Source organism: Danio rerio, chromosome 16 (assembly GCF_052040795.2).
Source record: "Danio rerio strain M-AB ecotype USA chromosome 16, GRCz13ab, whole genome shotgun sequence".
NCBI classification, from domain to species: Eukaryota; Metazoa; Chordata; class Actinopteri; order Cypriniformes; family Danionidae; genus Danio; species Danio rerio.
Window position 1 is genome coordinate 42,352,748 of NC_141036.1, and position 27,048 is coordinate 42,379,795.

Consider the following 27,048-nt stretch of genomic DNA (forward strand, 5'->3'; position numbering starts at 1 on the left):
TTGTGGTAATTTTATTTCTATTGGTTGATGCTGTGTGTTGAAGACTTGGTATATTCTTTGTGGTGACTAGAATAATCCTAATTGGTTACTTACTAAGGTGTTCATATGGTAAGGTGTTAGTTGTTGTGTGTAGGCCAACATATATGGGATTTTTATAAGCCAACAAAATTACACATCTGGAGATCCAGTTAGATGTGATCATATTCGTATGCTTTCTTTGTGTTTGATCATTAAAAAAAACATGGCACTGCGGATTGTTTACATGGTATGGAACATATGCAGCTGTGTCATAGACAAGGTCAGTATGTAAAATTAATCAAAGGAATTGGAAGAGAGCCTCAAAGCCATGTGTTTACCATATACAATGTGTTGCTCATTGCCACATGGTTGTCTGTCAGCATCTGAATGTTTGCCAGTGGGAAATACAATCCTTGTCAAGGTTCAGATTGCACCATAATGAAGGTTAACTGGTTGTAAAGTCAGACTTAGTTAGCAGAGATTTGCTAATGTTATGACATCACCTTTACCGGGTATTCACTGTGCCTTTGTTGTTTATATAAGTATGAAAGTACTGTAGCATGATATGACCTTTCCTTATTGCATGTTTGTGCCATTGTTTATTTGCCATGTGTCAGTGATTTCTGATGGTGGATGAATCCAAAATCAATATATGACTTTAAGCCAAAAAGTAAGGGATAATGTACCTCCAGCCGGTTGTTCTCGCAGAATGAAGCCTGATATCGACAGCCCGAAGTGGAAGCAAGATGTCATCTCAATTTCAAGTACAGTGGCATGATAGATAAGCATATAAATATATTTACTAACAGTCAAGATGATTCCTAATACCCAGATGAGCCTATGTTTTTACTTTCAGTGGTCGCTATTGGACAATAATACACGACTCCCTGCAGTACTTCATTCATTCACGATATTCCGAGATAACAAGTATTGAACATAACAACACAGGATCATAAAAAAACAGGATTTAAATGCAAATTTAAAGGCTTATCTTTTGTTGAGCCATTCTTAACTATTTGGCGCCATCTTGTGACTGAACAGTATATAGGTTAATGTAGGCTGCATCCAACTGTTCGTAAATCAAAAAGAGTTGATAAATTATTGTTGCTCAGATCAATGGTTAGTATCTGATTGTTTATTTTTGTGACTAGTAGTCATTTAATAATTGTTTATTTTTGTGACAATCAGTCCTTTAATAAGCAGTATAATTACTTTTAGGTGGTTGTTTTCACATAATAAAGCTCTTCATTCTTATATAACAGCCCAATTCACATCATAGATATACTAGATGGTAAACATTACATTACATAATTAATTAATTAGAATGTTGTAATTAACCAAACAACAATTGCAGAGAGCCATGTAATAATACATTCTGACATTATGCTTGTAACATCCTACGCTGTTTAAACAAACATTACCCTAAATAGTTTTGTCTCATTTATCCAGTTCCTCAGATCAATGGAGTGCTAAAATAAGATATGATATGATGTCCTTCTAATATTTGTGTCAATCGTGACTTCTGAGAGCATAACGCGGGACACTAGCATGAAATAAACGTGAAGTTGAAGGTTTGTTTTGGTGATATGTCATGGCCTCTGCATGCCTTTGATTTTCTCATTTTGTCAACTCTCTTCACGGTTTAATTACTTCAGTGTGCATGCTATTTGATCCCCCTTTCCTTTTACTCTTTAACATATGGGACACACAACAGGTTTCTCACTCAGTGTTTGTTCTTGCTCTTTATGGGAGTTTGATCTCTCTTTTGAAAGTATTGATTGTTTAGTCTGTCCAGATGTGGACATAATGGACTCATAAAGAGGGCAACTATCTTTTTTTTAGTCCTTGTGTCATACAGTATATACTTTGGCATATACTATGGGGGTGGTTTAGTGTGAAAGTTTAGACCTCGATACCACAAAGTACGTTTACATGGATACCAATAATCTGATTTTAATATTATTTAGACAATACTCTGATTAAGAGTCTACCATGTAAACAGCAATTTTTGATTAATTTAATCCGATTAAGGTCATAATCGAACTAAACAGAAATTAAATTAAGACATGTGGAGTATGCAGATTTCAGTCGCATTATTGAAGTGCTGTACAGACATGTAAACACTGTATCAAACTATTACCGTCATGTAGGATTTTCGGCACATTTTGTGCCAGGATAGTTTAATGTGGAGGATTTTTTTTCCTGTATGCTGTGGGGTATCAAAATCCATTAAAACTACACTCGTCCAGCAGTTCATACTCGCATCCAATATCTCGTTTGTCATGGGGGCATGCATGCAATGTTCCTAAATGAAAGTGAAAGTGCCAAAGTGCAGTGAAAAATTATGTGCTATATCATGTAAAACAGGTTCATGAAAGAAACTTTTAAAAAGCAACTCATATAAGCACCTTAAATCATATTTTTGTCCTATTTAGATTAAGGCAAATAATTCGATTACTGATGTAAACATAATCATAGTTTGCTTTAATTTAAGCAATTCTAATCTTCTACAGGTAATAAAAGTAATCTAATATTGAAAAAGTAGGGTTTGTTTACACAATAGCAGCACACTAAAAACTGAAATGTTTTTCCTTTGCTTTTTTAAACTAAATCTTGAGCAGTACAAACATAGTTTTGACCTGTATTCTGACTTTAGTTTGGTTGTCAAGTACATGCATATATAATGAAGGCATATTATGCATGCACATGGCATCGTTGTTTTCACAATATATTGTTTTGTAGTTAATGTAGAGGTGATGGCACTATTGGATCAAACTGTTCTCTTTGATTAACGTACCTTAGGAATGGTATATCAGAAAGTTTTGGTGGTTTTAAATCCTTGACTTTTCTAGTATACCATGAAAACGATTATCGTCCCGTGCCTAGTCAGCATGGATGCTGTTTAATTTTCTACTGCGGTGGTGATAATGGGTCTTGCTGGAATGTTATACAAATGTGTCAGTTGTTGCCCGTTTCTAATATTTACTGCCCTGATTAAAAAAAAAAAAAAAAAAAAAAAACATATATAGTTTACTTTGTGTAGCTCAGTGGTTAGCACTGATGCTCACAGCAAGAATGTCGCTTGTTTGAGTCCATGTTCGTGGACTCTGCCTGTTTGTGTGGGTTTCCTCTGAGTGCTCCGGTTTACCCCAAGACATGCAGTATAGGTGACTTAGATTTACTAAATTAGCCATAGCTAGGGCCAGATGGAATCTGCGGAGATTTTTTTGCTATTTTTGCACAGAATTTTGGTAAAAATCTGTGGATTTATGCGGAAAGATTTTGGGAGTATCATAACTAAAACCTTAATAAATGAATTAAAAAGTAATACCTTTTTAACTTTTAATGTTTACAATGCAAATCCAATTAGATCCACTTTATTGGGTAAACAAAGCAAGTCTTAAACTAAATTGTAAATGAATCATATAAACATTTCATATTAGTCAATAATTATGCTGAAATTAATTTTAAAAATGAATAAATATAAATTTACATATTTCCACAAGTAAATAAAAAGAATCAATTTTGGGCTTAAAATAGGCGAAAATCTGTGGAAATCTGCTGAATTCAGTGCATGCAGATTCCATATGGACCTAGCCATAGCTTTTGTGTGAATGTATGGGTGTTTCCCAGTACTGGGTTGCAGCTGGAAGGTCATTCGCTGGATAAAACATATGCTGGATAAGTTGGTGGATCATTCCACTGTGGCGACCCCTGATGAATAAAGGGACCAAGCCGAAGGAAAATAAATGAATGAATGAATGAATAGCACGCTTTCACTCAGCAAGCTACAGAGAGGCTGGCAGCCATTCTCTGCGGAAAATAGTTTGTCACCTCTTTCTTCATGGTTTAATTACTTCAATGTGCATGCTATTTGTTCAAATGGAAATACAACTGGAATCACTGCTGTTTAGATGTAAGGCCAAAACACATCAAAAGTGTTTTAGTTTATATATCAAGAACAAAAATCAGTCACTTTTTGAAAAAATATTAAACTAATTTAATTTAATTTAATCTTTTTTTAGCATTAATAATAATAATAAAAAAACAATTTAGAAGTGATTTTGAAGGATTATGAATTAAGATATATAGTAGAATAGAATATTCATTTACTCAGTTAAAAAACAGTGACTTTTATCATTTATTTAAAAAGTCTTAATCTGTTGCAAATGTCTTTCATTCTCCTCTACATGCTGAGAGCAAAGTGTTTCAAGAACAGCACACCACATCAAAGTGACTGCAGTGTCCGGCTCAACAGTGCAGCTCATAAATCAATTAAACAGACGCATGACATTGAAGCATTGCATTAAGAGGTCACTTGGCATGCAGATGCAAAACACAAATAACTAAATAAAAAATCATAATTTCTTTCTCTTCATGCTCTACATGCTTTGGTTCGCCTAATCTCAAAAGAGGAAGTAATAGCTTTGTAAAACACAATAAAGAGCTGTATTTGGAAAGCCTGGAGCAAGTTAGTATCTTAATCAAAGAGTTGTCTTAGAAAGAACTTTGTAATAGGGCAAATTGGCTGAAACATATGGGCCCCATGTGTCTCTCATGTGTGATTTCATTATAGAAGATTTTTTTTTAAGCATGAGAGCAGAGAATGCAGATTAAAAGGGATTTCCTTTGAGCTCCTGCTAAGGGACAGAAAGCATATTTGTGAGACTGTTTGGATTTATACTTTCAAGAGTGTACAGAGACAGAAGCGAACAGATGTGTTGGTTGTTGCATGCTAGAGATAGCAGTATGGGACTGAGTTTATAAAAAATAACAAACCATCATATATGCTTGTTATTATATACTCAACCCGGGCTTATTTTGAAAACATACCTCTATATACATTTTTGGAGAGCGTCAAATACGTCCCAAGAAATACAAGTTTTGGCAGTTTTTGTTTTCGTGAATCCACCAGAGGCCGCTGTGTACTCTTTGAGATCTCTAATTTCTCTCGCGAGTGTCATTGGCGCCTGCTGTTCTCTTGTAAATCTACCAGAGGCCGCTGTTGACTTGACTGTTTGACAGAATGACTGACTGACTGACCGATCGACTGACCCACTCTTTCCCTCCGCTAAACCCAACCAATAGTATTTTAAAAAGCACAGATTATTGCCCATATATTGACCTGTGTATTCTTGATCATCTTGACCAGCTTATCACAGTAGCGTTTTGTCAATTGGTCACACTTTATCTAATGGCTGAGACTGATGACCATGTTTGAAACCATGTTTGGGTTTTGAAACTCTAACTCTAACCAATGTGGATGTGCACAGGCTATTTATTGAAAATAACCTGTTGTTAAAGTTTGCAAACAAAATAATAACCTGGCAAGACAAGTAAACTGCATTTACAGCACTTTATAGATAACTAATCCATGTTTTTTTTTAGTGACTTCAAAACACAATTATTTGCATGTCCAACTTGGAGAATTTCATTTATTATGCTGGTTGTCCAGTTAAATCACTAAAAAAGTAATACAGAAATTATATGGATCACATTGTATATTTTCCTCTCAAGATGCAGCTATATCAATTCTGCTTATGCTGCATGAGAAAAGAACACATTCTTATAATATTTGGGGTTAAGAAAGCATCTTCATTTGTGGTATATTTCCTTCTCCCTTACTGCAAAATATAGTTGCGCTGTCTGGATGCACTTAATTCCACAGTAAGGACATGTTCCTGTCACATACTGTATCATACATGCACACTTCAGTAAACTGACAGAAAGCAGTCTAATGTGTTTACATTGGTGTAAAGGCAGGGTAGGTTGCTTGGTATATTGGTTAAAAGTTTCTTCACAAATGAAGAGCACGCATTTAGTTAAGTGGTCTAAATGTAACATATATGTATTGATATCATCTGTGGAAGGCATGAGACCAGAAAAAAACTTTGTCCAATAAAAATGTTTAGTCCAAACAGTCCAGGCTGTCTTGGATATCTATGGATTTGTATGTTTCCATGCACCCAGCTTTATGGAGCCAGTACACACAGGCTGGAAATGTCATCAGTGCATTTGCACTATACAGACTCTGATTCACCATTATGTTACTAGTGTAATATGCCTGGACCTCTAGAGGTGCTATATATATTGCTGACTTATGTATTTACATTATCCAAAATGTTTCGAAAAATTTTCATATCCAGAGAAAGAAGCAATTTTAACTAGTAAAGTGGACTATGTCCTGTGTGGTCAGGCAAATGATGTCATACTCCCCTCGATTTCAGGTTTAATCTTATAGAAAAAAGGGAGATAGAAGCGGTTGATCCAAAAATTCTAATTTCCTCACACTCAAATGGTTTTAAACCTTTATACATTTCTTTTTTATTATTAAAATAATAGAAGATATTCTGACGAATGTTAGAATTCCACAGCCATTGACATCCATATCAGGAGGAAAACATACTATGAATGTCTTTCAGGCCCGTGCAGAGACTGTCCAAAGGACATGTAAAGTGGGGGAGGGGGGGTTGAGTGCGCGTACTCAAGATCAGTGTTGTCGTGCGCCAACTGAAGGGTGGGATGGAGGGTGTGTCGCGTCGCAGGGGCACTTTTAATCATTTTGGAAGGGCACTTTCTATCCAAGACTAAAAAGGGCATGTGCACTGCACAGGTTGAGCCCTATGTGTGCACGTGCCTGATGTCTTCCATTTTCAGTTTATACAACAGTTCTGTCTGGTTCTTGAATCTGTTTGGCTGATAGCCGTGTTATATTCTGCCAGCAGCACTCGTCCAGCCTCTTAAACCTTCACCCTAGTGTATTACTCCGCCCCCATACAGCTACAAGCAGAGGACGCTCTATAGTTTGACAAATATTGCTGCTGCTGGACAACATGATGTACTTTTGAGGCCTTTTTCGTTGAGACTGTAGTTGTTTAGATTGCAACTGTGCAGTTTATTTAGGTGGATAGTGTCTATTTTAAAATATTTATAATTTCTGAGAGACAGCGCATCGGGGGTTGACAATGTTTCCAATGTTTAACCACAAGATGGCGACAGAGACCACATAATACCTCTTAGAGAAAAACAGTGAAATTCGAAACTACAGCTGATCAAATCATTATTAAACAGGTAAATGACTTTCTAAGTCGATCTCTGTCTTTTGTATGTTGTAGTGCTGCATTTATACCATAGTAATATTGTGATCTCCCGATTGCATCAGAAAAATACTGGGAAATCTCTGTAGACTGATGGCATTTCATGCCGTTCAGCCTTATGATCTTAAAATGTGGGCAAAATCACCTGTTTTGTCATAACTTTAGACATTTCACTAGAGAATCATTCAAATACTAGCTCTAAAGTGACGTTAATGAATGAGCAAAGGTTCCTGTTGCTGATGTTGTCAGTTGCAGATGTGAATAAATGGCAGAAGAAAGTAGTTTCTTTTACTAAAGGGTTTTGAGATTGTATTTGATTTTCTTTTTTAATATACACAATTATGCCGTCAAACTGCTGTATAAGCGCAATATCACACTCATAGCAGTGCGATGTAGCTGTATATTGTCACTTATGGTACACTAATGACTCCAACCAGTGTTGATATACAGCTACATCGCACTGCTACCCATTTGATATTGTTCATATATCAAGCCAAAACTCAAACTGGCTTTAAACAAGTGGAGGGTGTGTAATATTTTATTTGGATGAACTATTATTTTAACATGCATTGTGTAGTGAAGACTACCTTGCCGTTAGGGCTAGTTAAAGGGAGCGTAGCGAACCAGGGGTGTCGGTTAGAACACGACAGAGAGATGAGGTGAAGTTAAACAGGGTTTATTGCAAACTGCAAATTGTCCACAAAGGGGGGGGGGGAGCCAGCCTGTACAGCTATCAATCAGTAAGAATTAACAGGATGGGGAGTGAGCTCTAATCCAGCAGCAAACATTGATAGTATGGGCAGAGCAGCTTTAAAGCATCCACTGAAGTCCGTAGGGCTTAGTACATCAACATTTAGGCCAATGAGAAGATAACTTGGCGTGCGCTTGCTTGTATGAACTGAAACACTAGATCCTTGATCTGAGCACTTAGGGATGTTTGTAGGGTGTATAGGGGGTGTGGTTTCTCTGAAACACACAAAGTATAAAACTAAATTAAACTCTTACATCAATAAGTCACATTCACAATATAGGCTGCTCCCCATAAACAAGAACAAAGTGAACCATAAACATATTATATAACAGTAAACATTAAATGTCTTTACTCATAACTAGACATGAGAGCTTTAGCCTGCTATGCTAAGCACTGTAATGATTTAACACAAGCATCACGTTTGGAATGTTCTCTCATTCTATTTACATGCCATCCGGACTGCTACTCACTCTTATAGGACGCACACAACACCATAAACAATCTTCTGTCACGAAAGGGAGCTGCAGTGTCCGTCTGTGGGTCTTAACAGATGGAGGACTGCACGTGAGCAATGGCTGCGATGATCTAGCGATCGCTAGAGTGAAAGCACTTTCTTTTCCGGCCAGCGGCGATCTATACTTTCATAATAAAAGTCCTCCGGGCACCATCCGCAACAACATGCTTTCACTTTCTTTAATCGCCTTTTGCACAGCCGCCCCCAAATTGCTTGCAATTTGACCATGCAAAAGTGTACTGTTAATTAGGATTCATTCAAGCCATTTCCTCAACATTCTCAGCTGGGATTGCAGGTAGAAGAATAAGCCGGGCAACAGGCCGGGTGTAAACCCTGTCCTTAACTTGTACATCTACAGATCGTACACATCCATCCACACTTGGGTGAACTTTAATCACCCTGCCAATAGGCCAGAGTGCTCGAGGGTACTGTGGATCCATCAACATGACTACAGCTCCATTTGTCAGGTTGGCTTGAGTATCACGCCACTTCTGGCGGCACTGTAGTGTGGGCAGATAGCACCTGATAAATCTTGCCCAGAAGTGATCAGCCAACACTTGGCAGTGACGCCATCTCCGCCGGCTTAATCCTTCACTCTTTGGATACACAACTGGCGGCAGTGTGCCATCAAGCCGCCCCATTAGAAGGATACTTGGCGTCACAGCATCCAGGTCGGCAACATTTGAGGAAGTGTAACCCAATGGTTTAGAGTTTAGTATTGCTTCGACCTCCAATAGAACAGTGCGTAAGACTTCCTCAGATATGGGCTGAGCTCCAATGACAGTATTCAAGGCCATCTTAACAGACTTAATCTCCCTCTCCCATGTCCCCCCAAAGTGTGGAGCTGCAGGGGGGTTAAAACAGAAGGCGATTTTCTGCTTGGCGAGGAGTTGCTGAAGGTCAGGAGACATGCGACTAAACCATTCGCTCAGCTCCTTTTCACCTCCTCTGAAATTCGTGCCCTGGTCAGAATAAAGCTCAGCTGGACTGCCACGGCGCGCAATGAATCGCCTTAAGCTCATTAGGAACGAGTCCGAATCCATGGCATGCAGGAGATCCAAATGGACCGCTCTAGTTGTAAGACATTTATAAATAATGCCCCATCTCTTTTCAGAACGTCTTCCTATCCTCACTTGAAATGGACCAAAGCAATCAACGCCTGTTGAGTAAAATGCCGGTTGGTATAGGCGAAGGCGAGCTAAGGGAAGATCTGCCATCTTTGGAACTGAGGGTTTAGCTTTCCATCGCTGGCACCCTTGGCATTGGTGTTGCTCTCTCCTTATGGCTTCCCTTCCACGAAGGATCCAGAACGTGCGACGTATCTCCGCAAAGACTCTCTCTGGACCTGGATGACAGAGTCGTTCATCGTAATCCCGAATGAGGAGTTTTGTCATATGGTGTGACGGGTCTAAGAGAATAGGGTGCTTGAAGGCTGTGTCTAACCCTTCAGCTCGTCGGAGTCTCCCTCCTACTCGTATAAATCCCTCACTGGGATCGAGCTCTGGTGATAGAGATGCAAGACGGCTGCTGCGAGGCACAGCTTTACCTGCTTTAAGACAATGTAACTCTTCTGGAAAGCACTCTGCTTGGATCCTACTGAAGATAGACTTCTCCGCTCGACGATAGTCCTCCGCAGTTAAACAGGTATCTTGATTGGCCGCCCCATATGCCTCCTGTGCTACTGACTCCATCAGGTCATTCCAAGACTGGTAAGTTAAGGCCCCTTGAGCCTCCTGTCTGTTAGCTTTGGAGATTGTTCCACATAGAGTCACTTTCTTGTACTCAGAAATGTCCTGCTCAAGGAGTTCTCCAGGTTGTGATGGCCAGTCCGTAGAGGGTTTATGAAGAAAGAGCGGTCCTTGACTCCAACGATTTGGAACAGCAAGCTCTGCCAAGGCCTTTCCCCTGGTCACATCGTCAGCTGGGTTCTGGGCAGTGTCAACATAAAGCCAGGTACTCCCTGCGGTTAGCTCCTGAATTTCTGCAATACGCGTGCCCACAAAAACTTTAAACCGGCATGACTCCGAATGCAACCAGGTTAATACTGTCGTTGAGTCACTCCAGAGTATTGGTTTATCTGTCTTGATGGTTAGCTCTGTCTCGATCTTCTTCGCTAATTGAGCAGCAGTCAACGCTCCACAAAGTTCAAGGCGAGGGATTGAGTGTTGGCGACGAGGTGCCACTCTAGATCGTGCAGCGAGGAAGGCTACCTGTATTCGTCCTTGGACATCTTCAGTCCTAATGTATGCCACAGAGCCATACGCTTTAGTGGAGGCATCGCTGAATACATGTATCTGTCTTGAGACCACCATCGGTTCAGTGAGGCCTGGAGCATAAGGACGAGGTACAGCAATGTGAGGTAGCCAGTGAAGCTCAGATTCCCATGTCGTCCATGCCTTCTGCAAGTCAGGGGGGATACATGGGTCATCCCAGTCACGGGGTTTGTCCCACATGCTCTGAACAATGAGCTTTGCTCGAGTAGTGTAGGGCGCTATGAATCCCAAAGGATCGTATTGGCGGGCCAGCACTTTATAAATGTTCCTCATTGTCAGTGTCTTGTATTCCACAGGTCTGCTTCTATAACCGAGGGTATCTGATCCCCAGTGCCAACTGAGGCCCAGGGCTGGTTCCGGAAGACCAGGTTCGTCATGCGAAAGCCACCTCTCCATACTGTCGGACCTCACCTCAGCAGGTAAGTGTCGGAGAACATCAGGTACATTGGAGGCCCATTGTCTGAGCTCAAACCCTCCAGATGCCAGCACGTCTCTGAGCTGGTCAACTAACTCCTTGGCCTCCTCAGCTGTCGGCAGACTCTGGAGACAATTATCCACGTAGAAACAATGTTCCACTGAATGAAGGACTGCATTATTTACTCCACTGTGATCCCTTGCATGTCTATGGAGTGCGAACGTGGCACAGCAAGGTGAACATGCAGTACCAAAGGGGAGAACCTGCCACTGAAAGACTGCAGGTGGATCGGCACGTTTCATGTCTCTCCATATAAATCTGAGGAGCGGCTGATCTTCTGGTAAAAGTTGGACTTGGTGGAACATGCCTCTGATGTCGCTACTGATTGCCACGGCATGTTCCCTGAAACGTAGCAGAACTCCCAGAAGAGAGGCTCCAAGAGTTGGTCCTGGTAGGAGGGTGTCGTTAAGGCTACGGCCTTGGTATGGGAAAGAGCAATTGAAGACTATACGACTTTTCCCATTATGACGCACCACATGATGCGGGATGTAATATGACTCAGCAGAGTCTAATACTTCACTTGTAGTGAGTCTCCTAATGGCTCCTGCCTCCTCCAACTTACTAATGGCTGCACAGTACTCCTCGGCTTGTTGAGGGTCCCTGGCCAGACGTCTCTCTAGGGCCCTGAGGCTAGGTAAGACACTTTCTTTCTGAGCTCTGAGGGGGGGTACACCTTGTTTCCTCAGCAAAGGTGTAGCATATCTGAAGATGCCTGCGTCTTGTACTCGCTTTGTTTTGACTTCCAGAAGTTCTAACGCCTCTTTATCCTCCTTTGACCTCACAGCCAGCCTAGTGCTCTGATACGGCAAAGCGTCCATCTTCCAGAGCCTCTCTACATTCTGCATCAACTCCAGGGTTGGTGATGATATACTAGTGTGAAGACACTGCTGGGTAGTTGGAGCCCACTGGATGAGATGTGCCGGTCCTTGGAGTGTCCAGCCTAATCGGGTGCGAATGGCTGCCGGACCTCCTGGAGGGCCTAGTCTCACAGGTTCAACAGGAGAGATCAGCTGAGGGTAGTCTGCACCAATCAGCACAAGCGGCTTGACGAAGGCGAAGGACTCCAAGGGAAGGTCAGCTAGGTGCTTGTACCTCTTCTTGAGACTGGCCACGGGGTACGAGTGGTCTGCCAAGCCTAAGCGCTTGGAAGTAAAAGCATTCTTGATCTGGAATGTTTTCTTGGGCTTCGACGTGGATGATATTTTAAATGAGACTGAAGCTCCATTCAATGTCTGGACTTCCTGACGGATTGTACGGAGAGCGAGGGTTTCGGGTCTCTTATCCAAATTAAGTTGGTTGACTGCCTCTGGTAAGAGCATTGTCCTCTCTGATCCATCGTCCAAGATTGCATAAGTATCTAGTGTCTTGTCTCCATTTTGTAGGGTGACTCGGACAACCTTTAGCAGTACTCGAGCATGAGACGATGGTTTATCAAGATACAGGACATCCAGGCTGGTGTTCACTAGGCAGCTTTCAGCTTTGGACTCTTCAGGACGAGTATTAGCATCATGTAGTACTCTTAAGTGCCTCTTTTGGCAGATATCGCAGAGCCTCTTCAGGTCACATTGAGAGGCTTGATGGGCTCTTCCACATCTCCAGCACCGTTTGTGCGATTTAATCCACTCTACGATCTGTTCCCGTGTAAGCTTCTGAATGGCCTGACATTTATTGAGGAAGTGCTCTGTATTGTTACAGTAGGGGCAGTAAGGTTTGATATGGCTCTTCTGCTTGGAGGAGGATGGGCTCTGACTCTCTGACTGAGCTCTGTTTGAAGTACTACTCTCAGAACCATGAAGAACTGTAGCAACAGGCTTATTAAATCTTTTATCCGCTCTTAATCCAGTCACCCGTGAGGTGCGAGGTTCTGGAGTGGTGTCGTAACCTTGGCACCATGACTCATAGCGTAACCATTCAGCTAAGTCGAGCAGGGTAGGGGTATGTCTCGGATGATGGAACCTTGAACGACGAAAGTTAGCTCTCATTTCGATGGGAAGCTTGGTAAGTAAGCGTGCTACATGTGAGCCGCAGCTCAGCTCGACATCTCCATCTGGGCCCAAAGTCTGGAGCATTCCTACCAGTGACTGGACATGCAGCGAGAACCGTTCAAAGGCCATTAGATCTCCTCTCTTGATCTCCGGTGACTCCATCAAAGCAGCTATTCGCCGTAAGGCTATGTGGTGTGGCTGTCCAAACTTCTCTGTTAAAGCATTCATTGTATCGGTGTATGGCCGGGGTGAATTAATGAAGGAGTCAGCGATGAGACAGGCCTCCTCAAGCTTCACATGGTCTACAAGTATCTGATACTTAAAGAGTTCAGGAGCATCTGCTGGCAACAGATTAGTCAGAGCCAACTTGAATCGTGAAAACTCCATGGGGTCATTATGGATAAACTGAGGAATTTTCGGAGCAGGCCCCCGATACTCTCCTCCTGATTGACATGTGGATACCCATGATTGCTCTCGGCTCCTTGCATTCTGAGGCTGACTCATATAAGGTCTTACTCGTGGCTGAGGTAAAGGACCTCTACTGGTGCTATGCATACTGGGCGGGTGACCAAAGCTAGATATGTTGGGTCCTGACTGTTGCGTCTGGCACCAAGTGTTATGTTCCAAGCCTCTACTATGGTGAGGGGAGTTATGACTCTGATGTGTCGAATGTGGATGAGTTTGTGCTATGCGGTTTGGCGTCATTCTGTCTCTCATTAACTGTAACTCACTCATCATCCGATCAATAGCAGTAAACACACGGTGTTCTTCAACTGTTGGCTCTGGTAGGTAGTTAGAGGAAGGCCGGGGGGGAGGTGGCGTATCTACTTCTTCATTCTCTTCCTCAGGCATCAAAGGGGCCTCTGCTACTGGCATAGAAGAAACTGGCCATGATTCAAATAGTGGATCGCACTGTTCAGCTACTGGTGCTTGGTTCAAAGCCGATAACATGGGTTCCCTTCTCTGGCCATATAGTGAAGTATAACTGTTCGCGTTGCTTCCTCTGATTAACTCACTTTGCTCAATGTCCACCTGAGTGCATGGTTTAGGGTTAAGTGGCCATCCACGGCTGATATCCTCATACTGATTTTCTGGATCTAACGCATACTCTGCTTGTGTCTCAGGGGGTCTGCGCCACTGAATGTGAGGCTGCTGGCTGTGCACTGACTCACTAGGGACAGGCAGGGACAAATTAAAATTTCTTGAAGTATGTGACTTGGGTCGCACAGCACTCACTTCATAATCTTGTAAATATGTTGGCTGTCTCACCTGACGTCTTGGCCGTGGGAGGGCCCACGATGCGTGCTCACTCTGCTGCATAATCCTAGCACAACTACAATCCGGCTCGAAGGACCAATAAATGTAGTGAAGACTACCTTGCCGTTAGGGCTAGTTAAAGGGAGCGTAGCGAACCAGGGGTGTCGGTTAGAACACGACAGAGAGATGAGGTGAAGTTAAACAGGGTTTATTGCAAACTGCAAATTGTCCACAAAGGGGGGGGGGGAGCCAGCCTGTACAGCTATCAATCAGTAAGAATTAACAGGATGGGGAGTGAGCTCTAATCCAGCAGCAAACATTGATAGTATGGGCAGAGCAGCTTTAAAGCATCCACTGAAGTCCGTAGGGCTTAGTACATCAACATTTAGGCCAATGAGAAGATAACTTGGCGTGCGCTTGCTTGTATGAACTGAAACACTAGATCCTTGATCTGAGCACTTAGGGATGTTTGTAGGGTGTATAGGGGGTGTGGTTTCTCTGAAACACACAAAGTATAAAACTAAATTAAACTCTTACATCAATAAGTCACATTCACAATATAGGCTGCTCCCCATAAACAAGAACAAAGTGAACCATAAACATATTATATAACAGTAAACATTAAATGTCTTTACTCATAACTAGACATGAGAGCTTTAGCCTGCTATGCTAAGCACTGTAATGATTTAACACAAGCATCACGTTTGGAATGTTCTCTCATTCTATTTACATGCCATCCGGACTGCTACTCACTCTTATAGGACGCACACAACACCATAAACAATCTTCTGTCACGAAAGGGAGCTGCAGTGTCCGTCTGTGGGTCTTAACAGATGGAGGACTGCACGTGAGCAATGGCTGCGATGATCTAGCGATCGCTAGAGTGAAAGCACTTTCTTTTCCGGCCAGCGGCGATCTATACTTTCATAATAAAAGTCCTCCGGGCACCATCCGCAACAACATGCTTTCACTTTCTTTAATCGCCTTTTGCACACATTGTCTGTTTATTAAATGTAATCTAATTAATGTATATTATACAAATGCTTGTAATTCATGTAAATGCGCTCATTGGAAATACTTTGCTAACCCTAACCATAACCCTAAATTACAAATCTCAATCAGCAAAATGGTCCTTTGCCAGACTCTAACCTGGTTTGCTCTGTGTTCCTTTGTACAACACTGTACAAGGTGAGCTACCGAGCAAACTGACCACTTCAGAAAAGACATCCATACAGATATAAGCGGGTCAGGCAAACGCTGTTTTGTGCTATTTTTGGTGTTGTGTGAAAAAAACATGCGAAAACAGTCCTTTATCCTTTAATAACATGGCCCTGTAAATGTCTAGTATAGTGTATAGTATATAGTATAATGACATAGCGGAGCCTTTGTTTTGAACAGTATTTTAAAACAGTCATTTGCACATTTCCTTTTTAATTCACTGCTGCCATTCAGAGTCTTACAGAAAGGATAGAAGCTCTACAACATTGTGTTTTGTATTTATTTACTTGTTTAACCAACCAAATACAAAAATCTTAGCCAGGGGAAGTCTGACATGTAGGGGTTTTTGGGTCTCATCTTTAAGTTGTTGTGTTTTTCTTTTTTGTGCCAGGAACAGACTGGCATTCCTTTCTTCTCACCACATGAAAGAGTTGGGATCTTGCGCTGTGAGAGCTCCATGGTCTAGACAAGCCCTCATTTGACCTTATATTTCTCAGTGGGCCTGTTTGTGAAACATGCTCGATGCTGTCAGTCCAACACAAACATTTCTGAACAGGAAAAATAAACACTTTTGTTTGTCTTACTGAAGTAGATAATTTATGCCATCATTGTTCATGCTTTTGTTTTGTTTGCGTAGCAGACAAATAGACAAATGGATGCTTTTCAGCACCTTTTTCAAAAGTATAATTTTTTTGACAAAACTTTACTTCATTGATTGAAGTTTATGACACTGATTGTTAGTGGTTACTGGTTGTTATTTGTCTGAAAAATGATATCACATAGAATAAATTTGTTTGTTTAGAAATTAATTCTGTAATGATTTCATACAACAACAACAACAACAACAACAACAACAATAATAATAATAATAATAATAATTATTATTATTATTATTATTAATAATAATTTTATTGTCCATTTTTCTGTATATCTTTTAAATACTGACTGTATGGTTTTCAGATTTTTTTTTATCATGTTATAAAAACATGTATGTATCATGAAAAATTATTTCTGTTTCAGGACAATGGGGAAGGCACAGACATTTCTTTTTGTTTTTCTCTTTGCATCCTGTTTCCTTGTGAGCACTGCACAGCTAACAGGTAAATCCAGACTTTTATCCAGATAAATATACAAATACTTTATAATGCAGAATGTAATAAACAGCTAGACAAAAAAATATATACTGTCTCTATATAATACTGACTGTATTTTGTGATGTTTTTGGTTGAAACATTTGGTTAACCATTGCCAAAAGGCCTCAGAAGTTGAACTAATAACAATCCTAAAAATGCTTTGAGTTTAGGGTTTGTTTAAAGTCAACACAGACTCATTGTGAATACTTAACCCTTGCTACATTTCTGAGAGCGTGAATTATGTAGCCAGAGGTATGTATGGCTGCATTTTGTATTTAAATCGAAAGCTACGTGGCAGTATGATGTCGCCGATGGCTTGTTCCTTTTCGCGCTACCAGCTGACCGCTTAACTCTATGTGGACGGCTTTGCTGCTGTTTGCTCAGTAGCTTGCCACGTAATTAAAATACAATCAGTTAAATAGATTTTGGCATTCATTTAGTTGCTCAAGCGTAAAACGAGACAAAATACTGTTTACTCGCACGTGCCCGTCAGAATCGGCAGGCTAGCGCAAAAGTTCCATTTACTTAAAAAATAAAATAAATGCTCATATTATAAAGACATGGCGGGGTGAATGTAATTTGATGCAATGCAGTGCTTTTTTTTGATATCACTCAGCCTGATTTTTAAAGAAAACAGACCTTAAACACAGTGATTTTGTAATGGCATTCAGTTCACCGGAAGCGCTTAACCCAGGTTACTGGCACATTAAAAGTCCTATTAGCATACATCGGCATATACCCCATTGGGTGGGTTGGGTTATGGGTTGGTGGGTCAGTCTGTCGACAGCAGCCTCTGGTGGAATTACGCGAGAAGAGTAAGAGCGAATGGCATTTGCGAAAACAAAAATGCAAAAAAACATAACTCCTGAGACATATTTTGCCCTCTCCTAAAATGTATACAGCGGTACGTATCCACATTGAGCTTGGGTTGTGTAAAGTAGTGTTGACCAGGTAGTTTGTAGATTGTTGATACTTTGATTAATCGTTATTTTCATGTTTTTTAAAATCATATTTATATTCCTGTTCAAACATTTGGAGTCATCAAAATTTTAATTTGAAATCTCTAATCATCACAGTTTACATAAAAATGTTAAGCTGTATACCTATTTTCAACATTGATAATCGTAATAAATGTTACTTGAGCACCAATCTACATATTAAAATTATGGAAATGAAACATCATGTGACATTAAATCTTAATTAATTATACATTATTTTACAGTTTTTTTGCGTCATTTTTTAATGTATGAACATTAAAACAAATCTCCAAATTTTAAAATCCTTATATATGTCATGAGTTTATTGATATACTGTTTATTTTACTGTCATTCATAGGATGCCAGGATGAAAATCCCCCATATGACATTGTATTCCTTGTGGATAGTTCCAGCAGCATCGGCACGCGGGACTTTCGCGAGGTAAAGACGTTCATGCACACGTTTGTGGACGGTTTGGAAATTGACACCAAAAAGGTACAAGTTGGCGTTGTTCAGTTCAGCACGGATCCCCACAAAGAGTTTCTGCTGGGGGAATATGCTAACAAAGCGGAGCTGTTTAGGAAAATAGACAACCTTCCATACCGAACCGGAGGCACGTATATGGGAAAAGCCATGAATTTCCTAAAGGACAATTACTTCACAAGTGCTGGTGGAAGCCGTGTCAGTGAAAAAGTGCCTCAGGTTGTAGTGGTGATCACAGATGGAGACTCAACCGATGATATAAAGGGACCAGCTGAAGATCTGCGAAAGAAGGGTATTATCATTTTTGCCATTGGTGTCGGTTCTACCAATATGACCGAGCTGAAGGCGATTGCCAGCACCCCGCCTGAGCGTTTTGTGGTTAATATTGACAACTACCAAGCATTGCAAGGACTGACGACCACTATGAAGGAGACAGTGTGTGTCTTAATGAGGGATCAGGGGAAAGGTAAAGTACATTTTGCAACCCTGTTTTGTAAGTCCACAACTTTGTTTACATCTGAGCTGTGGCAAAAACAAAAAAAAACATTCTGCATTGATCATGAGATTTCCAAAGTGCACTGATATTCTCTTTTGAATTAATTCTGAGCTTAGATTTAAACGGCAGATGGTGCTATAGGCTAGATTTAACTGTAAACTCAAATGCCTATAAAGAAGAACACTTCTGCATTTGTGTGTTGTAGTGTTGTAGGTGGACCCTTTTCACATTTCCTGGTTCTCAGTAGCGGGAGTCATCTTAGTTGGAAAAACTTAGAGCACAGTGAATGGGAGAGTACAACAAATAATTTTTGTACAATCCTATTTGCTGAAATAATAAAAGAAGAACGCCACAATGATGTTATAAAGACTTTCAGAAAAAGGAAAAAAAATGTGTGAGATGGCAGAAGTGGAGAGAGAAGAACAACATCACAGAAGAGAGAAAAACATCAAATTTACAGTCCATAGGCCTTCCATATGCTGTTATTAATTGTGTTTTTGTAATTTGAAGCAAATATGATCTAAATATTTAAAACTTCCAAGGATTTGAGATGCTTATGATGACCATTGAATGCATAAAAACAGTCTTGTGAAAAGGGTCCGTTGGCTTTTATGTCAGATTAATGTAAACATTTCATAATGGATGCTTTAGGAAATAATTTAAACATTGCCCAACTTCATTAAACTACAGTAGTCAACATTCGAAATGGATTAAAACAGTTTATCACAGTTGTCCTCAAAACTATTTATCAACACCCAATCTTGTCTTGGGACAATTTAGAAAAACTTTGTTGACTACTGTATACATGTACAGTTGAAGTCAGAATTATTAGTCCATTTGAACTATTAGCCCCCCTTGTTTATTCAGTTTTTCTATGCTGCTAAAAAAACACTGCTGGTGCGTGATGCTCGTTCTGTATGCTGTTCCAACACAATCTCACGGCATGTTAAAATAACCTAAATCAGTATTTTAAAATGCAATATTTAATGTGTGACCAGTTTAACAACACAATGATCAGACAAATCCCACCAAAGTGTCTGTTGCTGACTGGATCTACTGTGCACTGCGAATTTGGCTCAAGACTGAGGTTAGGATGTATAATTTTTTCTTTGCATGACACATTGACATTACAGTAGGGACCAACAGCTGCTGATTTATTCAGAAAATTTGGCATAGAACACAGGACAAAGTCTTTAAAACACGTGTAAACATGACATCTTTTAGATTTTTCTGGCAAAAAAACGTTTCAATTCTCAAAAATAAAAATGAGTCTACTGGGATTTATAGCCATTTTTGAAAAGATCTTGTTTTGTTACATGATATTTACAATAAAAAAGTAAATAAAAAAGGGATTAATGCCTGCAAAACCGGTAACACTTTAAAAAAATGGTCCGTTAACTAATGTTTGTCAATGTATTTACTAACTTGAACAAACTATTAGTAATACGTTTATTATGGTATTTTTTTTTACTTTGTTAAGGTTAATGTTATTTTAGTTAAATAACGTTAGTCAAAATCAAATCAAATCACTTTTATTTTCACATAATTTGCAGCACATGTGCTATGATGAGTGAAAAGCTTAGGTGCTGGCTCCAGACAGTGCAAAATACATATAGTGCAAATACAACAACAGTGCAAATAAAATGACAGTGCAAAATACAACAGCATGCTCCCAAAAAAACAGGACAATTTAAAATTGACAGCGATATGTACAATAAATAGGTGTCCTAGTTGTAGGCAGTATGTCATGTTAACTCACTGTGCACTAATGTTAACAAGCACATCTTTGGATTTGAATAATGCATTACTTAATGTTAAACTATGATTAATAAATGCTTTACAAGATTATTCATTCTTAATGTTAGTAAATACATTAACTTACATTAACCATCATTCTAAACGTTTTTATTGCAATAACAACAGACAGAAATACAAACAGACAGTATAGTACAAACAATACAAATAAAATTTTTTGGAACAAGAAAAATGTGACAATTTTAAAGAAATATAATAATAAAGCAAAAGAAAGACAATGAAAAAGAAAAAGAAGAAACAAAATATAAAAAAATAAATAAAAAATAAGAGAGGGCACATGAAAAAAGAATGCTAATTACTGCTAAATATTAAATAAAGCACATGTTTTATAAGTTTTAACTGCTTTCTTGTTTCTTGTAATGGTTTTCAAGTACTGTACAGTTCCAATTCCCGTTTAAAAAATACAAAATTTAGCTTACATTGAGTATATTTACATTTATGCATAAAAAAAAACTTACCAATAAATATATTAGGTTCATACAAAAAGTTGAAGTAAGGAATTGATTTTCTTTAATGTTAAACCCCAAAATAATAAGTCTATAGCTTTAAGAAAAGTCACCACAAATCTTTTGAACAATTAGAGAATTCACATCGAACTAGAAAGATTTAACAAAGGGACATTCCCAAAACAAGTGAGCAACAGACTCTGAAGATGTCTCACAGAAAGAGCAAGAGACGTCATTGTCATTTTTGAATATCTGTAAAAATGGTTTAACAGGATAAAATCTATAATTTTAAAAGTTATTTTTTTAGTTTTATTTGTTAAAAAAATTCTGCGTGAGTGACCAAACATACAACCATTTATTATCATCAAAAAGCTGATCCAATAAGTAATAGAAAAGGGATTTGAGATGACAAGATCTAAAAATAAAGACCTGATTTTATGATTGGATTTTTTAGTGGAGAAACAAATAGATACTATCATTCTAAAGTGTTACCGGAGAATCTTGCACATAACCACTGAAAAGATAGCAATGTTGATTTTAGTAAACACAGTATAATAAAATAGCTGTGTTTGTTTTCCGCATTACCAAAAAATGAACTGAACCAACAAAGAACCTGCAACAAATGTCATTTTCACGCCTTCTACTTATATTCTCTTAGAGTTTTTATTCAGATTTGGAATCAGCACTGTTCAGGTCTGTTAAAACAGAAATATCAATGGGCTACATGCACAGCTAGTGTTTTTCAGCCAATGATGAACTGTCAGTGAGAGCTTTATAAAACTATTTTCAGCTTCATTAGGTTCCTTTCACAGCATCGATGTTGTTACGTAATTCAGATATCATCAATTAAATAGACTTAAGCATTTATTTAGTTGTTAAAACATAAAAAATATGTTTAAACGCAGGCCAGTGCAGAAATTCCATTGAAAATACTGGAGTAAGATTAATTCCCATAATTTAAAAACATGGCGCGGGAAAAAAAACATTTATGCAGTGCTTCTTGTTTGGTCTGAGACCCACTTTATAATTTATCTCAGCCAGGCAGTGAAGATCGCTGGTTTTTAAAAAAAATCAGAACTTTAACCCGGTGCTTTTGTATGGGATGACAATTAATTGGAAGGCCTGGGGTTGGCTGACTGAAATTAAAAGTCAGTGTGCAAATACACCATTGCAAGGCAAACAACTTACTGTATGCATTGTTTTAATCAAGAATTAGACGCTCTTGTGGGCTGTTCGCACAAAACCCTTTTTTTGCTTTCCATTGCGCAGTTTTTTCCACATTTTGTTTCATAAACATGGACAGATGTGTTTAACCAGTTTCCTGCGTTTTGTTTGTGACTTTCTAAAAGCATGTTGCTTAAGTTAACAGATTGTCTGCCCTGAGTCTGGTGTTTTTAAAAGCACAAATGTGTTTTGTTTTATTTTTAAGGAACTTTGGTGATGAGGGTTCATTTGTAAGCAGTCATGGTATTAAAAATTGAACATCCATGTCTTTACAGTGCAGATGTATAAATGAATCGTAATTTCTTCTTTGTCTTTGTTTCAGCTCTGGCCCCGAAGTTTACTGATGTATTTGTGTTGGTGGACAGTACAGCTCAGGGGGAAACACAGCAAATAAGGGAACTTCTCAACCGACTGCTTGTGCAGCTCAATGTGGGTGACGGATCTAATAAGATTGCGCTGGCTCAGTTTGGTGAGAACGTCGTCAAAGAGTTCCTGTTTAAAGACTACCAAACAGCGCAGAAAGCCAGAGAGTTCATAAATCGGTTCGAGCCCAGGCTTAATGGAGAGCGAAAATTGGGAAAAGCCATAGATTATGTTCGCACAAATTTTCTGAACACAGTATCTGGCAGCAGGATCGCGAAAGGCTACAAGCAGTATCTGCTGGTGCTGAGAACTGGAGACTCTTACGACTCTACTGTGAGGGCCATACGAACAATGAAGAATGAGGACGTGTCCGTCATTGATATCAGACTGGAACCAAATTTACAATCCTTGTTCCCCTCACTACGTGCCTTCCAGATCGACCAAAATGTTATTGATGTGGCTGCTGACGTCACAAAAAGAATTCAGGAGAAAGAGGTTTTCAATGTTACAGGAGGTTGGTTTACTTTTAACTACAAATAACACAGACACACAAGACTATATTCAGTAAACGTTCTGATAGGTGCATTAAGTAACATGAACTTTATCGTGTGTTGATTCTGAGATGAAGCTTTTTTTCCACCACAGCAGGTGGCTTGTGCCTCAAGCTATGTATTACAATTATAAAACTCAGACAATATCCAGAAAAATAATTTCTAAAAAAATGTGAAAAAATTATTTAATAAATAGGGTGTCGCGGTGGCGCAGTGGGTAGCACGATCACCTAACAGCAAAAAAGGTCGCTGGTTCGAGCCTTTGCTGGGTCAGATGGCGTTTCTGTGTAGAGTTTGCATGTTCTCCACGTCTTGGTGTGGGTTTCCTCCGGGTGCTCTGGTTTCACTCACGAGTCCAAAAACATGTAGTACAGGTGAACTGGTTAAGCTAAAATTGTCTGTAGTGTATGTGTGTGAATGAGTGTGTATGGGTGTTTCCCATTTGCAGCCCGGTTGCAGCTGGAAGGGCATTTATGGGCTAATGGCCCATAGGGCAGCTAGAAGGGCATATATGCTGCATAAGTTGGCAGTTCATTTCGCTGTGGCGACCCCAGATTGATAAAGGGACTAAGCTAAAAAGAAAATGAATTATTGAAAGAATTTAATAAATAAATTAATAAAAAAAAAAATTACTAAATAAAATAACTTTTATGACGTACTTAACTATCCATCTCATAAATGCCTTAGATAATTCTGATAGACTTTAGTGCTGCAAGACATGTTTTTGTCTGTTTAAACATGATAGGTTCAACTATTTTTTTTTTCTTTTTTTTTTTAAATGAAATATCAAATTGATTGCTTTGTGGGATACAGTACTGTTAGACAGTTTTCTAATTACAGTAACAGTTGCGAATAGCTTATGATTCACAGGTTTTTTTTTTTATTTTGATGCTGAAAATTAAACTCTTCAGTAGCCTTTAGTGTAATTTTTAGTAGCACTTTTATCGTAAAATAAGTCAAGTATAAACAACTGTTCAAAGCTACTAAAAGGCTGTTTTGGTAAAGTTTTTAACCATGCAAGCTGAGGCACACAGTCTTTTTTTAACATTTATTGTATAACAGAAAGATACATTTGGTCACATCATTTACAATAATAATCATTAGGTTATTTACAATGGTGCCAACAAAGAATGAAAAACAAGAGAAATAATAGGAAAAAAAACAACAGAAATCAAACAAAAATTAAAGAGATATCTGATCTGAGGATAAATATATAACAGTTAAGAGTGAAGAGGGCAACAGTCAGAATATGAGAACAGCACTTTTAATAGATGTAATAGATTATACATATTAAAGGTCGTGCAAATTTTATATGTTTTGAGTGCCTTCTTGTTAAGTGAATCTGGAATTGTACGTCATTTTTCTGAGACACGCAGTCTAACATGCATTCAGTAGAGCTAGTGATGTCACTGGTAGGGGTAGGGTTGGGGGCAGGGTTAGGTTTACACAGCATTGCATGAAAATTGATAACAGATTTTTTAACACTGTGTATCAGCAGGCTTTGCTGTGTGCCGCATATTACAATGTACAATAGAGTGTATTTTGAGTTCACATTTTTGTGATGTAATGACATTTTGATTGTCAAGTAGAAAGTCGAGCTCAATCATTTCAAGTCGTCACCTTAGAATTATATGTTTCTATCTGACATTTTTTGTCAAAATTGAGTTATTGACATTCTTATTAAATTACAACTTATTTACATGATGGGATGTTTTTTTATAAGTTGTTTACATTTCAAGACTTTAAAAAAAAAAAACTGTTACACAGACTGTTTGCTTTATGGAATGCAAAAACTTTGAAGCTCAAAATCTCAAAATCATTCAGAACGCAGATAAAACCTTATAATTCCAAGGTGACAAAGTGTGCTTAGAGCAGGGGCGTCAAACTTAGTTCCTGTAGGGCTGCATCTCTGTACATCTTATCTCCAAGCCTGCTTCAACACACTTATGCCACAGTCACACTAGAGTTCAGTTGTACGGTGCTGCGAAAATGGGCGGGATTTAACAAGATGATTAGACATTTAAAAAGAGAGCAATTGCTCCAAATTTCTGCACTGAGAGGTCATGTTTTGATCTTTGATTGGTCTCACGCAGTCAAGTGATGCGATTTTGCAGCTCAGATTTCACCAAGCTTAAACTTCTCAACACAGTGAACTGCAAAACTTGTTGCACGAGTTTGTGCTTCCGGTCTGACACATTCGCATGCGTATGAATGGAAGTCTATGGGGCGAGAAGTCCAGTGTGACCGTGGCTTTACTTGTAGGTTTCAAACAAGCCTGAAGGACTCAATTAGTTTGATCAGGTGTTTTTAATTAGGGTTAAAGCTAAACTGTGCAAAGCTGCGGTCCTGCAGGAACTGGCTTAGAGGATGCCTAACATGTGAGAAAAGGGGCACTTGTTTGCACCCTTTACACCTTTTGAACGCAACCATATTGTGACACAACAATATTAAGAATACTATGGTATTCTGAATAAATCCTTGTAATTGCTAAATGCACCTTTAAATAGATAATTGAGGTCACACTTTTTTTCCTCCCACATCATTTTACCACTGTTTCCCGCCAAATATTAACTCATTTTTATTGTTTTTCAACAGATTGCAGATCAGCCCAAGTGGCGGATATTGTGTTTATTGTGGACGAGTCAGGTAGTATCACCCGAAACAATTTTGAGCTGATCAAACGTTTTCTCCACCGTATTATCAGCGGCCTAGAGGTGAACTCTGACAGCGTGAGGGTGGGAATGGTGCTTTATAACGACAGACCCAGCGCCGAATTCTACCTGGACACGTTTGCTAACAAGAACGATATTATGAACTACATTAAAATCATTCCATACAGAGGTGGAGGAACAGCAACCGGTGCAGCCCTAAAGTTCGCCCAGAACAATCTGTTCACTCAGAAGAGGGGGAGCCGGAAAGCTCTGGGTGTTAAGCAGATTGCCATCGTCATGACTGATGGCGAGTCCGAGGATGATGTCACGACCACAGCTGCTGAACTGAGGCGCTCAGGAGTCACCGTGTATGCCCTCGGAGTGAAGAACGCTAGTGTGGAGGAGCTCAAAAAAATCGGATCCTACCCAGAACATGAGTTTGTGTTCAATGTGGGAAGCTTCCTGATGCTTTCATCTCTGGAGAAGAGCCTCAGAAAGAGTCTGTGTAAGGTGGTGGTCAACAGACGATTTGACAAGAACAACAGATTGCTCCTAAAACAAGGTAAACCAAAATTAAAAGGATGAATATTCTGTCATCCCTTGTTCCAAACCTGCTTGGCTTTCTTTCTTCTGTTAAACACAAAAGAAGAGATTTTGATGCTGGAAACCTGTAACCATTGACTTAACTACTTTCCTACTATGGAAGTCAATAGCTACAGGTTTTAGTATCTTATTTTGTGTTCAACAGAGGAAAGGATCTCATAAAGGTTTAAAACCACACAAAGGTTAGTAAATGTTGAGTTAATTTAAATTTTTTTTTTGGGGTGAACTATCCCTTTAAGCTTAGTTAAAAAAGAAATAACAAACAGTATTACTGAAATGCTGATGGCATTAATTTTCTAAAAGGGATAGTTCATCCAGAAAAGAAAATCATTTCCTTTGGCTCTAGATGATACAACTTATGAAAAGAAAGTGTGCAAGAATTTGACATTTTTACTGGAATGTGACAGTAAAACCCATTATAATTAGTGTTTCTGTCCACACCGGTTGTGATGTAAGCAACAAATCGCTCAATTGTATTTGACATGCTCATTTCTACATTTGTGCCCATGGATTACAAATCAAAAGTGTTCATTTTTAAAGTTGAGATTTATATATTATCTGAAAGCCATATAAATAAGCTTTCCATTGATTTCATTTTGGTTTTATTTGGAAAGCGCAATAAGAAAATCTAGATTATGAGGATTATAAAAATCTAAATATTAAGAATATCGCCTTTAAAGTGATAGAAATGAAGCTCTTACAAGGCATATTACTAATC

At 39.1% G+C, this 27,048-nt stretch overlaps 2 protein-coding genes across 2 annotated transcripts in view; one reads left to right on the top strand and one right to left on the bottom strand.

Moving 5' to 3' along the window:
- The window catches only part of col6a4a (collagen, type VI, alpha 4a), a 69,680-nt gene that overhangs the window by 1,890 nt on the left and 40,742 nt on the right, over window positions 1-27,048 (top strand). The window contains exons 2-5 of the mRNA XM_087287542.1: window positions 16,609-16,688; window positions 18,057-18,647; window positions 22,485-23,039; window positions 25,672-26,289. Of these exons, the coding sequence (XP_087143668.1) occupies window positions 16,613-16,688; window positions 18,057-18,647; window positions 22,485-23,039; window positions 25,672-26,289 (1,840 nt within the window). The 5' untranslated portion in view covers window positions 16,609-16,612. The remainder of the gene's footprint in view (window positions 1-16,608; window positions 16,689-18,056; window positions 18,648-22,484; window positions 23,040-25,671; window positions 26,290-27,048) is intronic.
- LOC141378286 (uncharacterized) lies at window positions 7,776-15,240 on the bottom strand. The gene is made up of 3 exons (XM_087288314.1): window positions 15,124-15,240; window positions 8,337-14,868; window positions 7,776-8,081 (listed from the first exon to the last, which is right to left on the bottom strand). Exon 2 carries the CDS (start codon window positions 14,431-14,433, stop codon window positions 8,638-8,640), a length of 5,796 nt encoding a protein of 1,931 aa, XP_087144440.1. The 5' UTR covers window positions 14,434-14,868; window positions 15,124-15,240; the 3' UTR covers window positions 7,776-8,081; window positions 8,337-8,637.

Coding starts and splice junctions, on each gene's coding strand:
- LOC141378286 (XM_087288314.1), bottom strand. CDS start 14,433: ATGCAGCAGAGTGAGCACGCATCGTGGGCCCTCCCACGGCCAAGACGT.